The sequence below is a fragment of the Aquarana catesbeiana genome, linkage group LG06, assembly GCF_042186555.1.
Source record: "Aquarana catesbeiana isolate 2022-GZ linkage group LG06, ASM4218655v1, whole genome shotgun sequence".
Taxonomy (NCBI): Eukaryota; Metazoa; Chordata; class Amphibia; order Anura; family Ranidae; genus Aquarana; species Aquarana catesbeiana.
The window spans coordinates 343,296,504-343,312,593 of NC_133329.1; the positions used below are offsets into that span (position 1 = coordinate 343,296,504).

The 16,090-nt window shown below is 44.5% G+C and overlaps 1 protein-coding gene across 1 annotated transcript in view; it reads right to left on the minus strand.

The window, feature by feature from the left end:
* Positions 1 to 16,090, minus strand: part of TTC21B (tetratricopeptide repeat domain 21B) — a 134,067-nt gene that overhangs the window by 58,515 nt on the left and 59,462 nt on the right. The window contains exon 11 of the mRNA XM_073633965.1: positions 3,894 to 4,094. Within this exon, the coding sequence (XP_073490066.1) occupies positions 3,894 to 4,094 (201 nt within the window). The remainder of the gene's footprint in view (positions 1 to 3,893; positions 4,095 to 16,090) is intronic.

Consider the following 16,090-nt stretch of genomic DNA (forward strand, 5'->3'; position numbering starts at 1 on the left):
ATGGTATACTTACCTGCTCTGTGTAATGGTTTTGCACAGAGCAGCCATGATTCTCCTCTTCTGGGGTCCCCCACCAATGCCTCTGGCTCCTCCTGCCTTTAGAGTGCCCCAATAGCAAGCTGCAAATTATAGTATAGTGTGCCCCTATAGCAAGGTAAAAAAACTTCTGCTTTTAGACCCTCTCCCTTCCTGCCCAGGACTACATGTCCCATGAGGCATTGCTCCTCACACATTCACAAGGTCTCAGGCACTTACTGACATGTATGGATGGTGTACTGAGCTGTATGTGTGCTGCACTGTATTTCCTGATATGTAAACAAATAATGCATTCTGTATGCAGGCAAAATAATCGGCTGGCCGATTAATCGATTATGAAAATAGTTGACAACTATTTTCATAATCGATTAGTTGTCGATTAATCGATTAGTTGTTTCAGCCCTAAAATAAACACATTTTTTAACACAGGAGGGCTATGTAAAGCAAGTTCATAGAGTAAAACAAGCAAATCATCCGCTCAACTAACTAAACTCAAGGTTAGTTGCGGACTAACAGATCACCTCCTAACGGGTCCCCCAAAATAAACAAGCAGCACATGTACCTTTTTCATGTTGTATTAGAACTCAGCCTTTGCACCCTGCAATCACTCAATTCAGATACATACATTTCATTGGAACGGCACCAAACAAAAGTTCCAGCATCCCCTCCCTGCTCAATTCAGATTCATGATTCATTGCTGAATATCATTTTATCCAGTCATCCACAGTCCATGATTGCTTTTCTTTAGCCCACTGTAACCTGTTAATGATGGTGTTCGTTTGACTTTTCTGTATGTAAATCCCATTTCCTTTAGGCAAGGGGTGTCAAACTCAATTTCATAGGGGGGCGCATCAGACTTATGGTTGCTCTCAAAAGGGGCCAGTTGTATTTGTAAGACTACATAGATTTATCCAAGGCTCTTTTTTTCTTAGAATAGGTGCAGGAACTCAACCCCCCAACCCCACCCCCCTCAAACTGCATTGAATGGTGGATGTGGCCAAATTGCACTACCAGTGGGAGGATCTTAAAGAGGCAGTACCAGTAGTGCGTTATGTGCAGAGCTCTGGGTGCACTATGTACCAAGCGCATGATTATGGGGTGCTCTATATACAGAGTGCAGGGTTCAGGGGTGCATTATATACAGAGTGCAGGGTTTAGGGGTGTGCTACGTACAGAGTGGAGGGTTCAGGGGTGCGCTACCTACAGAGTGCAGAGTTTAGGAGTGTGCTACATACAGGTGCAGGGTTTAGCGGTGTGCTATGCACAGTGTACAGGGTTCTGTCTGAAAAAGAAAGCCCTGGGTGCGAGGGCCACATGAAATGGCCTGGCATGTGCTTTAGGCGATGTCTTACAGTTCAGTCACAGACATTAACTCCAGTTTCTGACCATTTGTTCCTTGTTTGTTTTGTTGTGCATTTTCTGTTTTCAAGGCATATTGCTTTAAGTTTTCTATCTTGAGGCTCTGATGTCTTCCTTGATCTACCAGTACGCTTCCCTTTAATAACCTTCCCATTTGATTTGTACGTGGTCCAGATTTTAGGCACAGCTGACTGGGAACAACCATCATCTTTTGCAACATTTTGTGATGATTTACCATCTTGAAGAAGTTTTATAATCCTCTCCTTTGTTTCAACTGACATCTCTCGTGTTGGGGCCATGATTTATGTCAATCAGGTTGGTGCAACAGCTCCCCAAGGTGTGCAAGCACTCTTTTTTAACTGCGGACTAATTAGCACATGTAATCTGATGCAGATGTTTGTTTCAGAAATGGCAAAGTACATGGTGATTGCATAATATTTCCCTCAGAATTGAGTGATTGCATATTTTTTCCTCTGCTTGATTTGCAAAAACAGTTGCAATTGACTACAATTTTCTTTCTTTCTTTTTTGTTTTTTTTTTAAGTGTTTCTTAAAACCAGAAGTTTGGAATGTTAAATGAAAATAATTTTGAGGCATGCCTGTGATTCGTTTTTCTTTCTTCACAATTTAACAATTGAATGAACATTTTCCAAGAGTGGTGATTCCATACTTTTTGCCAGGGGTTGTACTTATAACAAGGCGTGTCTATCAGGTAAGAAGTGGACCTAGAGATGCAGGGTTATTCCTACCCAAAGATCTACAAAGCCCCCAGGGCCCTGAACAGATCTTTAATATTCAGGAAAAAACAAAAAGTTTGTTTTCTCCTCATCAGCCATAAATCCCGAAGCCCCTCACCATGTGTATGTGAGAAACCTAAGTGACTTATATACACTGTCCACAGTCCTGCCAGCCTTTGCCCCATGCTATTTTATTATCAGCTGTTGAATATATATACTGAGCAAAATTATAAAACGCAACACTTCTGTGTTTGCCCCCATTTATCGTGAGCTGAACTCAAAGATCTACGACTTTTTCTATATACACAAAAGGCCTATTTCTCTCAAATATTGTTCACAAATCTGTCTAAATCTGTGTTAGTGAGGACTTCTCCTTTGCCGAGATAATCCATCCACTGGCACACGCTGTCGTATACGCAAATCCAGAGCATCCAAACCATGCTCAATGGGTGACATGTCTGGTGAGTATGCTGGTCATGAAAGAACTGTGATGATTTCAGCTTCCAGCAATTGTGTACAGATCCTTGCAACATGGGGCCGTGCATTATCATGCTGCAACATGAGGTGATGGTTGTGGATGAAGGGCACAACAATGGGCCTCAGGATCTCGTCGTGGTATCTTTGTGCATTCGAAAATGCCATCAATAAAATTAACCTGTGTTCGTTGTCCATAGCATATGCCTGCCTATACCATAACCCCACCGCCACCATGGGCCACTTGATCCACAACGTTGATATCAGCAAACCGTTCACCCACACGATGCCATACACACTGTCTGCCATCTGCCCTGTACAGTGAAAGCCGGAATTCATCCTTCAAGAGAACACCTTTCCAAAGTGCCAGACGCCATTGAATGTGAGCATTTGCCCACTCAAGTCGGTTACGAGGACAAACTGCAGTCAGGATGAGACCCCGATGAGGACGATGAGCATGCAGATGAGCATCCCTGAGACAGTTTCTGACAGTTTGTGCAGAAATTCTTTGGTTATGCAAACCAATTGTTGCAGAAGCTGTCCAGGTGGCTGGTCTCAGACCATCTTGGAGGTGAAGATGCTGGATGTGGAGGTCCTGGGCTGGTGTTGTTACATGTGGTCTGTGGTTGTGAGGCCGGTTGGATGTATTGCCAAATTCTCTGAAACGCCTTTGGAGATGGCTTATGGTAGAGAAATGAACATTCAATTCAAGGGCAACAGCTCTGGTGGACATTCCTGTAGTCAGCATGCCAATTGCATGCTCCCTCAAAACATGTGACATCTGTGGCATTGTGCTGTGTAATAAAACTGCACATTTTAAATTGGCCTTTTATTGTGGCCAGCCTAAGGCACACCTGTGCAATAATCATGCTGTCTAATCAGCATCTTGATATGCCACACCTGTGAGGCAGATGTATTATCTCGGCAAAGGAGAAGTGCTCACTAACACAGATTTAGACAGATTTGTGAACAATATTTGAGAGAAATAGGCCTTTTGTGTACATAGAAAAAGTCATAAATCTTTAAGTTCGGCTCATGATAAATAGGGGCAAACACAAAAGTGTTGCGTTTATAATTTTGCTCAGTGTATATTATTAGGTCATATCCAAATTGATTCTAATTAAATTTCTCCTAAAAACAGGAAATCCCCCCTACATAATTATTAACTGAAGTTTTCCATTTAAGATGGTACATGAGCTAAAGCAGGTTTGGGGGCATTTGATTTCATAGGACTACATACTACAAATAGTCTCAAAATGCATTTTGCCAATAGAGAATTAACAGCTACCTGATTAGGACAGAAATTGAGATAGGCCCTTATAATTTCCAGCAAGAAATCTGGGTTAAGTCTCTCAAAATACTGAATACCGAGTGGCAGGCCTTGTAGTGAATTGAAGTGACTGTCCAAAACATCGTTCAACAAATGAATAACATCTTCCTGCTTTTTCTGCTTCTTCATAGCCAGGAGAGCACGTAAGTAAGACAGTTCCTGCACAAAGGAAAATAGGGAGAAAATATAATGATCCACATATGTGTTCTTTTATTTAAACTAGGCAAAACTTTCTTTTTATTTTGAAATCAGTAAGGGAGGGATATACGCCCTTTCAGTCTGTCAGTTTCTTTTTTGGCCTCTCTGTCCCGATGGGTATTCTCCCTTCACTTACTGTCCTATAGCCAAAGCAGGAAATGTGAGGAAATCCCTCCAAAGAGAGAGAATGAATCCCTGGTTGTCACCAGAACTAGTGTCCCCATTGGAACAATTCCCCTCTGGTAACCACCTTTCTGGTAACAACCCAAAATTTTTACGTTTCTTTTACTTTCAGTGAGAATGGTAAACAGAACTAGAAAGGATGAATCTACCTAAATGGGGGCACAGACAGCAATAAAAATCTGACACTGGTTCTAATCCATCTCCACTTTGTCCAAAGCTAAAACAAAAAGTTTTGCCTTAAGTTATACTTTATAAAGCTGTTGGTGGAAAGCACAGTGAATGGCAACGCACAGGGAGAGGCACAGACAAAACACCAGAACTGGTGTCCATCACGGAAGCCGTGCCGATATAGCTGGGAGCCAGAAGTACGACTCCTACTGTACTCACCAGCACCAGCTCAGGATTAAACAAGTCACAAAAAAAAAATTACAAGGTTTTTAACCACTTCAGCCCCGGAAGGATTTACCCCCTTCCTGACCAGAGCACTTTTTACAATTTGGCACTGCGTTGCTTTAACTGCTAATTGCGCGGTCATGCAATGCTGTAACCAAACGAAATTTGCGTTCTTTTCTTCCCACAAATAGAGCTTTCTTTTGATGGTATTTGATCACCTCTGCTGTTTTTATTTTTTGCGCTATAAACGGAAAAAGACCGAAAATTTTGAAAAAAAATGATATTTTCTACTTTTTGTTATAAAAAAAATCCAATAAACTCAATTTTAGTCATACATTTAGGCCAAAATGTATTCGGCCACATGTCTTTGGTAAAAAAAATGTCAATAAGCGTATATTTATTGGTTTGCGCAAAAGTTATAGCGTCTACAAACTAGGGTACATTTTCTGGAATTTACACAGCTTTTAGTTTATGACTGCCTATGTCATTTCATGAGGTGCTAAAATGGCAGGGCAGTACAAAACCCCCCCAAATGACCCCATTTTGGAAAGTAGACACCCCAAGGAAATTGCTGAGAGGCATGTTGAACTCATTGAATATTTTTTTTTTTTGTCCCAAGTGATTGAATAATGACAAAAAAAAAAAAAATAAATAAAAAAAAAAAAAAATTACAAAAAGTTGTCACTAAATGATATATTGCTCACACAAGCCATGGGCATATGTGGAATTGCACCCCAAAATACATTCAGCTGCTTCTCCTGAGTATGGGGATACCACATGTGTGGGACTTTTTGGGAGCCTAGCCGCGTACGGGGCCCCGAAAACCAAGCACCGCCTTCAGGATTTCAAAGGGCATAAATTTTTGATTTCACTCCTCACTACCTATCACAGTTTTGAAGGCCATAAAATGCTAAGATGGCACAAAACCCCCCCAAATGACCCCATTTTGGAAAGTAGACACCCCAAGCTATTTGCTGAGAGGCATGTTGAGTCCATGGAATATTTTATTTTTTGACACAAGTTGCGGGAAAGTGACAATTTTTTTTTTTTTTTGCACAAAGTTGTCACTAAATGATATATTGCTCAAACATGCCATGGGCATATGTGGAATTACACCCCAAAATACATTCTGCTGCTTCTCCTGAGTACGGGGATACCACATGTGTGGGACTTTTTGGGAGCCTAGCCGCGTACGGGGCCCCGAAAACCAAGCACCGCCTTCAGGATTTCTAAGGGCATACATTTTTGATTTCACTCCTCACTACCTATCACAGTTTTGAAGGCCATAAAATGCCAAGATGGCACAAAACCCCCCCAAATGACCCCATTTTGGAAAGTAGACACCCCAAGCTATTTGCTGAGAGGCATGTTGAGTCCATGGAATATTTTATATTTTGACACAAGTTGCGGGAAAGTGACAATTTTTTTTTTTTTTTTTTTTGCACAAAGTTGTCACTAAATGATATATTGCTCAAACATGCCATGGGCATATGTGGAATTACACCCCAAAATACATTCTGCTGCTTCTCCTGAGTACGGGGATACCACATGTGTGGGACTTTTTGGGAGCCTAGCCGCGTACGGTGCCCCGAAAACCAAGCACCGCCTTCAGGATTTCTAAGGGCATAAATTTTTGATTTCACTCCTCACTACCTATCACAGTTTTGAAGGCCATAAAATGCCAAGATGGCACAAACCCCCCCCAAATGACCCCATTTTGGAAAGTAGACACCCCAAGCTATTTGCTGAGAGGCATGTTGAGTCCATGGAATATTTTATATTTTGACACAAGTTGCGGGAAAGTGACAATTTTTTTTTTTTTTTTTTTGCACAAAGTTGTCACTAAATGATATATTGCTCACACAGGCCATGGGTATATGTGGAATTACACCCCAAAATACATTCTGCTGCTTCTCCTGAGTATGGGGATACCACATGAGTGGCACTTTTTGGGAGCCTAGCTTCATACGGGGCCCCGAAATCCAATCACCGCCTTCAGGATTTCTAAGGGCGTTAATTTTTGATTTCACTCCTCACTACCCATCACAGTTTCGAAGGCCATAAAATGCCAAGATAGCACAAAACCCCCCAAAATGACCCCATTTTGGAAAGTAGACACCCCAAGCTATTTGCTGAGAGGCATGGCGAGTATTTTGCAGCTCTCATTTGTTTTTGAAAATGAAGAAAGACAAGAAAAATGTATTTTTTTTTCTCTTTTTTCAATTTTCAAAAGTTTGTGACAAAAAGTGAGGTCTGCAAAATACTCACTATACCTCTCAGCAAATAGCTTTGGGTGTCTATTTTCCAAAATGGGGTCATTTGGGGGGGGTTTATGCCATCTGGGCATTCCATGGCCTCCGAAACTGTGATAGGCAGTGAAGAGTGAAATCAAAAATTTACGCCCTTAGAAAGCCTGAAGGCGGTGCTTGGTTTTCGGGGTCCCGTACGCGGCTAGGCTCCCAAAAAGTCTCACACATGGGGTATCCCCGTATTCAGGAGAAGCAACAGAATGTATTTTGGGGTGTAATTTCACATATTCCCATGGCATGTTTGAGCAATATATCATTTAGTGACAACTTTGTGCAAAAAAAAAAAAAAAAAAAATTTGTCTTTTTCCCGCAACTTGTGTCACAATATAAAATATTCCATTGACTCGACATGCCTCTCAGCAAATAGCTTGGGGTGTCTACTTTCCAAAATGGGGTCATTTGGGGGGGTTTTGAACTGTCCTGGCATTTTATGCACAACATTTAGAAGCTTATGTCACACATCACCCACTCTTCTAACCACTTGAAGACAAAGCCCTTTCTGACACTTTTTGTTTACATGAAAAAATTATTTTTTTTTGCAAGAAAATTACTTTGAACCCCCAAACATTATATATTTTTTTAAAGCAAATGCCCTACAGATTAAAATGGTGGGTGTTTCATTTTTTTTTTTCACACAGTATTTGCGCAGCGATTTTTCAAACGCATTTTTTGGGGAAAAAACACACTTTTTAACATTTTAATGCACTAAAACACACTATATTGCCCAAATGTTTGATGAAATAAAAAAGATGATCTTAGGCCGAGTACATGGATACCAAACATGACATGCTTTAAAATTGCGCACAAACGCGCAGTGGCGACAAACTAAATACATTTTTAAAAGTCTTTAAAAGCCTTTACAGGTTACCACTTTACATTTACAGAGGAGGTCTACTGCTAAAATTACTGCCCTCGATCTGACCTTCGCGGTGATACCTCACATGCATGGTGCAATTGCTGTTTACATTTGACGCCAGACCGACGCTTGCGTTCGCCTTTGTGCGAGAGCAGGGGGGAACAGGGGTGCTTTTTTTTTTTTTTTTTTTTTTTTTCCTTATTATTTTTTTGCTTTTTTATCTTATTTTTAAACTGTTCCTTTCATTTTTTTTTTTTTAATCATTTTTATTGTTATCTCAGGGAATGTAAATATCCCCTATGATAGCAATAGGTAGTGACAGGTACTCTTTTTTGAAAAAATTGGGGTCTATTAGACCCTAGATCTCTCCTCTGCCCTCAAAGCATCTGACCACACCAAGATCGGTGTGATAAAATGCTTTTCCAATTTCCCAATGGCGCTGTTTACATCCGGCGAAATCTAAGTCATGAAATGCTCGTAGCTTCCGGTTTCTTAGGCCATAGAGATGTTTGGAGCCATTCTGGTCTCTGATCAGCTCTATGGTCAGCTGGCTGAATCACCGGCTGCATTCTCAGGTTCCCTGTTGGGACAGGAGAGCCAGAGAAAAACATGGAAGACGGTGGGGGGGGGGCATTCCCTCCCACTGCTTGTAAAAGCAGTCTAGAGGCTAATTAGCCGCTAGGATTGCTTTTACATGAAAGCCGACCGCTGGCTGAAAAGAATGATACCAAGATGATACCTAAACCTGCAGGCATCATTCTGGTATAACCACTCAAAGTCCAGCAACATACCAGTACATTGCTGGTCCTTGTTGGGCATACATTGTAAACTTTTTTTTCATGCAGCCTGTGGGCTGAACGAAAAAAAGATCTTGATCGGTGGGTATGCCCACCATTAGAATACCTCCCTTCATCCACCCACTTCTAATGATGGGCATACATGCACCGTTTTATATATGCCGAAGCATGGGGGCATCCTCCCGCAAAAGGCAGGAGCAAATCGCTCCTCCACCCACTGCTGCCCCCACGCTTCGGCATATATGCTGAAGTATGTAACTGTGGTGGTGAAATCACCTCCGACAGTGCTGGAGTCACGGCTTTATGTATCGTGGGAGCAAACGCTGTTGCTGTCAAGATAAATAAATCCGCGCTGCAGCTGAATGGCGTACCTGAAAACAAAAAAATGGTTAAAACACATTAAACTATAAAAAAATTACATACCTGAAAAGCAAACATGATAAAACATAACAATAAAACATTGCAGAATAGAATACAGTAAAAAAGAGAAGAACAATAGAGAGAAAATAGAGAGAGAGAACAATAAAAACGACAACTATTTTTGGTTTTTTTATTTTATATTTTTTTTGTGTATTTTTTTTTTTTTTTTTACATTTTTTTTTTATAACTGTAACTTTTAAAACTGTAACGGTTCCAGGTTTGGGTCTCTCAAAATGCGATGGCATCTTGGGAGACCCTGTGAAAGTGTGTCCTAGTCTGTGCAGTGCTGTACCCTACGCTAAAACTCAACTAGTGTATGGTAGCGTTCAAAACATTCACCAATGCAAAGACCAGGATTGCCAGGACAGGAGGGACAATAATACCGGGTGTCACGCCTAAATCCGCGCTTGCTGCAGACACGACATTTTCTTTGGGGGGCTCGTTGGGTAGGGGTACTCGGGATGGCATAAGGAAAATGCCTCTCATGCAGCCGGCCTACTGCATTTGGTTGGGGAAGGTGAGGTGGAGCACCGTCTGGAAACAGAAGGGCTCTGACGATCTCTTCCTGGAATTTAAGGAAGGATCCAGTCCGTCCTGAAGCTCTGTATAGCACATGAGCGTTCAGCAAAGCCAATTGAAATAAGTATACAGACACTTTTTTGTACCAGCGTCTGGCCTTACGGGCAATTAGGTACGGCGCCAACAACTGGTCGTTGAGGTCCACCCCTCCCATATTTTGGTTATATTCGTGGACACAGAGGGGTTTCTCCACAACACCAGTCGCCGTAGTAATTTGGGTCGTCGTGTCTGCATGAAGGGAGGTAAGAACGAAAACATTCTTATTGTCCCTCCACTTCATAGCGAGCAAGTTATTACACTGCAAGCAGGCTCTCTCCCCCAGCCTAAGACGGGAATCTACAAGCCGCTGAGGAAAGCCCCGGCGATTAGGTCGCACGGTGCCACATGCTCCAATTTGATGATCAAAAAGGTGACTAAAAAGTGGCACGCTCGTGTAATAATTGTCCACGTACAAGTGGTACCCCTTTCCGAATAAGGGTGACACCAAGTCCCACACTATCTTGCCAGCGCTTCCTATGTAGTCAGGGCAGTTGATCGGCTCTACGTGACTATCTTTGCCCTCGTAAACCATAAATCTACATGTATAGCCTGTGGCCCTGTCACAGAGCTTATACATCTTGACCCCGTATCTGGCACGCTTGCTGGGAAGGTACTGTTTGAATGACAAGCGGCCAGAAAATTTAATCAGGGACTCATCAACGCAGACAACTTGATGGGGGGTAAACAAGTCTGCAAAACGTTGGTTGAAGTGGTTTACGAGGGGCCGAATTTTGTAGAGCCGATCGTATCCAGGGTCTCCACGAGGACGACAGAGTTCATTGTCGTTGAAGTGCATGAATCGCAAAATCTGCTCGTATCGTGCCCTGGCCATGGAGGCAGAGAACACGGGCATATGGTGAATTGGGTCAGTGGACCAATATGACCGCAACTCACTCTTTTTGGTTATGCCCATGAGGAGGGAAAGGCCCAGAAAGACCTTAAATTCGGAGACCGTAATTGGTCTCCAATCTCTGGCAAGGGAGGACTGGGGAATAGTGGCGATCTGTTGACCAGTGTACAAATTGCTTTGGTCCACAATACATCTATAGAGATCTTCGGTGAAAAACAGTGAATAAAAATCCAGTGGCGTAAAATCAACTGTTTCCACCTGAATTCCGGGTTGGCCAGTGAATGGGGGCAATACGGGTGCTGCAGAAGTGGTGGGTACCCAATTCGGATTGGCCAATGCAGCAGGAAGGGCACTATGGGCACGACGGGCCTGTCTTTGTCTTCTTGGTGGCAGCGGGACCCTACTTGTGCTTGCCACCTCACCAGCTTGAACTGCACTTATGGGACTCGCCACGTCACCACGTGATACTGCAGTGCTGGATGTACGACCAGGGTGTACTAGGCCGCTGGTGCTTGCCAGTTCACCAGAAGGAGTAGCGGCACTAGTACTGCTCTGCTCCATACGAGGGACCTGCGGTTCTTGCACTTCAAGGACAGAAGAAGAAGTTCGGGGTCTGGTACGCCTGACCCTAGCAGGGACCACAACTCCGTCGTCAGAGCTATCTGTCATGGAGCCGCTGTCCTCTACAGGTTCGTATTCTGAGCCTGAACTTGACAGATGAGTGACTTCCTCTTCACTATCTGTCATACTCAGAAACGTGTAGGCCTCTTCACTAGTGTACCTTCGATTTGCCATTTTGGCCTCTAAATTTAGGGGTACACTAGTGAGACTCACAGGCAAAAAAGCTCCTGACTGTCAGCGACTGATTCAAAACGCTACCAAAAAACTGTTAGCGATCGCAGGGATCAGGCCTGACTCTGCGAACGCTGCAGTTATGTGTGCTTAGTGTTTTGTGACAGTTATCGATCGATACTGCACTTGGGTGGGGTGGGCTGGGCTGGGCCGAGGAGCAAAACGCAGGTGCTAGCAGGTATCTGGGCTGATCCCGCTAACACTGCGTTTTTTTGGGGGACCCTAAACTACTGGGGAGTATAGATCTGATCGGATCAGATATCGATCCGCTCAGATACTATAGCACTAAGGGAGGTGTATGCTGCGTGCGTGGGTGTTAGCGGTACTGGCGCTAACCTGACGCTGCCTGGGGCGACGCAGACCTTATCTGACCCTAAAAACTTAACTTATATCACCGCCGGGCAATTAGGGGGTTAAACCTTTATAAGGTAATAAACGGCGGGTGCCCTAAAACTATAATAAACTGTAATAAACTATAATAAACTACAAAAAACAAACCAACTAACCAGCGTCACCCGTAACAATTATATGGTGATCACTGGTGAAAGGGTTAACTAGGGGGCAATCAAGGGGTTAAAACCTTTAGAAGGTAGTATATGGGGGTCCCTGTCGCTATAAAACACTGACAGCGAACCTATATACTTACCTCCCTAACTAGCGTCACCTGTGTCACTAATACAGCGATCAGAAAAACGATCGCTTAGTGACACTGGCGACGGGGGGTGATCACGGGGTTAAAACTTTATTAGGGGGGGTTAGGGGGGTACCCTGGACCTAAGGGGGGTACCCTAGACCTAAAGGGGGCTAACCTAACTGCCCTAACACTTCTAACTGACACAAACTGACACCAATGCAATAATCAGAAAAAAAAAAAAAACCTGCTATTGGTGTCAGTATGTGTGGGGGTACAGGGGGGTGATCGGGGGGTGACTGGGGGGTGACAGGGGGGTGACAAGTGTGCCTGCGTGTTCTACTGTATGTGTAGTGTTGGTGCACTTACTTGGATGTCTTCTCTCCTCGGCGCCGGACGAAAAGACCGTCTCGAGGAGAGATGACATCACTTCCTCGGCTTCTGTTTACATTCACAGAAGCCGAGGAAGCACATCATTGGCCAGGAGCGATCGCGAGGGGGGAGCCACGAATGAGTGGCCTCCCCCTCACCTTCGATCGACCCTGACCTCGATCCGACCGCCGCTGGCACCGGGGGGGGTCCGATCGGACCCCCCACCCGCGGGCAGGCAAGGACGTACCTGTAAGTCCTTTTGCCTGCCCGTGCCATTCTGCCGACGTATATAGTCGTGCGGCGGTCGGCAAGCGGTTAACAATGTACAAAAAGACTATGGGGTCGATTTACTAAATGCAAATGTATTGTGCAGTGCAAGTAGAGTTGCTCCAGAGCTTAGTAAATTAGGTGAAACTTCGTTTGCAAAGAATACCCAATAACATGCAACAAAAATTAAAAAAAAAAAAGGCATTTTTGATTGCACATGATTGGATGATAGAAATTAGCAGAGCTTCCCCTCATTTACTAAGATCTAGAGCAAGTACACTTGCAATGCACAGTATAGTTGCCTTTAGTAAATCAACCCCTATGTCTAGTTGTTGAGCTTTAGTGTTAAATTATATGATTGTATTAATTAATGTACTACATCCTTGAGTACACCAAAACAATAGTTATCCATAAATAACACCTACAAACCAATATTCAGATGACAGTTTTAAATTAAAAGTAGAACTCCGGGATCGGCAAAAAATTCCCCCATTAGTACACCCCCCCCCACACACACACTAAACAGTTACCGTATATATTTGAGTATAGGCCGACCTGAATATAAGCCAAGGCACCTCATTTTACCACAGAAAACTGGGAAAACGTATTGACTCGAGTATAAGCCTAGGGTGAGAAATGCAGCAGCTACTGTAAGTGGAAAAGAGGGTCAACAATGCCCATCTGCAGCCTCACTCTGCCCATCTGCATGCCTCACTCTGCCCATCTCCCTGCACTGTGTCCATCTGCAGCCTCATGTACCTAATCTCCGGCGCTGTGACATGCAGTCAGTCTAGTCGGTGGTTGTCGAGTTTCCTCGTCCGTGACGGAACACTGATTCAGTTTCCCAGCAGTAGGTCAGTGTTCTGCCTATCACGGATGAGGACGATGAGAAGGCAGGGCTTCGTTAAGACTGGACGACCGCCGAATAGACTGCATGTCACAGTGCCGGGAGATCAGGTGCATGAGGCTGCAGATGGGCACAATGACTCGAGTATAAGCCGAGGGGGCTTTTTCAGCACAAAAACATTTGTGAAATACCTTACCATTGAAGGGAAAAGTATAATTGAATTTTCAGGAAGTCCTCTCTGTAATTTAAAAGATGCAGCATCTATTCTGCCAAGGAGGAGCTGTTAGAAAAGGGATTACATCATACTTGCCAACAGTCCCGAACTTCCCAGGACATTCCCGGGATTTAGACCCTTTTCCTGATTGTATAGTTTCCCGGGAAATGAATGAATGAATGATTTGTATAGCGCTGCAAATGCGAACTGAATCGCTTCAAGGCGCTAGATCCGTCCTGTGTTGTCAAGCTTCTTAGAAGAGGTAGGTCATAGAAATTTGATTTTTCGCCGCCAAGGTCCTTGTCTCCACCAGCCGCCATTTTCAAGCCCAGATGAAGAAGGATGGCCGGATGACTACAATATAAATTCAGCTGTGGCGCCGCCCACCCCCCACCCCGCTCCCAGTCTCTGTGACTTGTTATGGAAAGGGGCGGGGGATGGGCGACACCACAGCTCAATTTCTATTGTAACCACGCGGGGCCCCGTATCTCGGGACCACTTGGTGCTAGGAACCCCAAATTTGGTGTGCAAACACAGGGGAACTAGCTCTACATCATATGCAAAGCTGGGGTTCCTAGCCCAAACGGTTCGGAAAATGTCATTCTCTGCTTCAGAAAAGTGCTTGACTTTTAAAGTTAAGTTGACACAAAGCCCGCTGAGTGGTTTCCAATGTCATTTCGGGATCCTTTGGGTCCAGAGACCCCAAATTTTGGCTGCTGCTAGGGACCCTTAACTACCGAGTTTGAAGTTCGGGGGACCTATGGCTCCGGAGATATGGACCGGTAAAGCGAAAAGTTCATACCGACCATGGATGGGGACACTAGATGTAAGGGGGGGCTCCGCTGGGGACGCCGGATGTAAGGGGGGGCTCCGCTGGGGACGCCAGATGTAAGGGGGGGCTCCGCTGGGGACGCCAGATGTAAGGGGGGGGCTCCGCTGGGGACGCCGGATGTAAGGAGGGGCTCTGCTGGGGACACTAGATGTAAGGAGGAGCTCTGCTGGGGTCGCCTGATGTAAGGAGGGGCTCTGCTGGGGACATTAGCTTGTAAGGAGGGGCTCTGCTGGGGGCACCTGATGCAAGGACGGACTCTGCTGAGGGCACCTGATGGCATCTGGTGGCAGATGACGTGGCAGGCAATGCTGTATCCTGGCCTAGGCCGACAAGGCCCAGGCCTAGGGCAGCACTTTGCAGGGGGGCAGCACGGAGAGAGTCCCTACCGGCTTGCGTTACACTGTTAGCGCCAGTCTTATGGGGCGGACTGGGTTGAGAGGCAAATTAGTCCAAGTGTGTGTGTGTGTGTGTGTGGGGGGGGGGGGGGTTGCCACACTAATTTTGACTGTCCTATCATCCTGGACCACAAACCTTCCTCACTGTGCTATATGTTTTCTGCTGCACCATTGGCATGGTTATATCTTCTTATGCCGCATACACACAATCGGAAATTCGGCCAGCAAAAGACCAATGAGAGCTTTTGGTCGAAAAATGCAACTGTGTGTATGTGCCATCGGACTTTTACTGGCAGAATTCCCACCAGCAAAAGATTGAGAGCAGGTTCTTAATTTTTCGGTCAGAAAAAGTTCCTATCCGAAAATGCGATCGTCTGTACAAATTCTGACGTGCAAAATTCCTATACATGCTCAGAAACAGTTTGACGCATGCTTGGAAGCATTGAACTTCATTTTCTCGGCTCGTCGTAGTGTTGTACGTCACTGTGTTCTTGACGGTCGAAAGTTCAGAGAACTTTTGTGTGACCGTGTATATGCAAGGCAAGCTTGTGCGTAATTCCGTCGGAAAAACCATCCAAGTTTTTTCCGATGGAAAATCCGCTCGTGTGTACGCGGCATAAGTCCTCTCCATAAAATTATCAGAAATTTGTGCTTAAAGTAGAACTATAGGCTACACTTTTTTTTTTTTCATTTTGGATGGAAAAAGGGAGGGTTATAGCCCCTGTCAGTTTACTTTTTACCATCCCTGTCCCATTGCAGAGATTTCCCTTCACTTCCTGCCCCATAGCCAAACAGGAAGTGAGAGGAAATCTATGCAAATTAAGGGGAATCCATTGCCCCCCAAGCCCCCCCCCTCCCCCGAACTAGTGTGCCCCACTCGAAAATTTCAGGGCGGGTCTTAAACAGCAAGAGGTGTGGCCTTGACAGGAAGGTCTGGGCCATATTTAAATTAGTGGGTGCATGAGTTTAGTCAGGCCTAGGGCAGCACAAAACCTAAATACACTACTGGTGGCAGGTCACACGCTCAGGGGTCCCACTGATTCTGGATTATGGGGAGTTGAATGATTTAATTCTATATTACAATGTAACAATAGTAATAATGCATTTCAATCATCCTGACA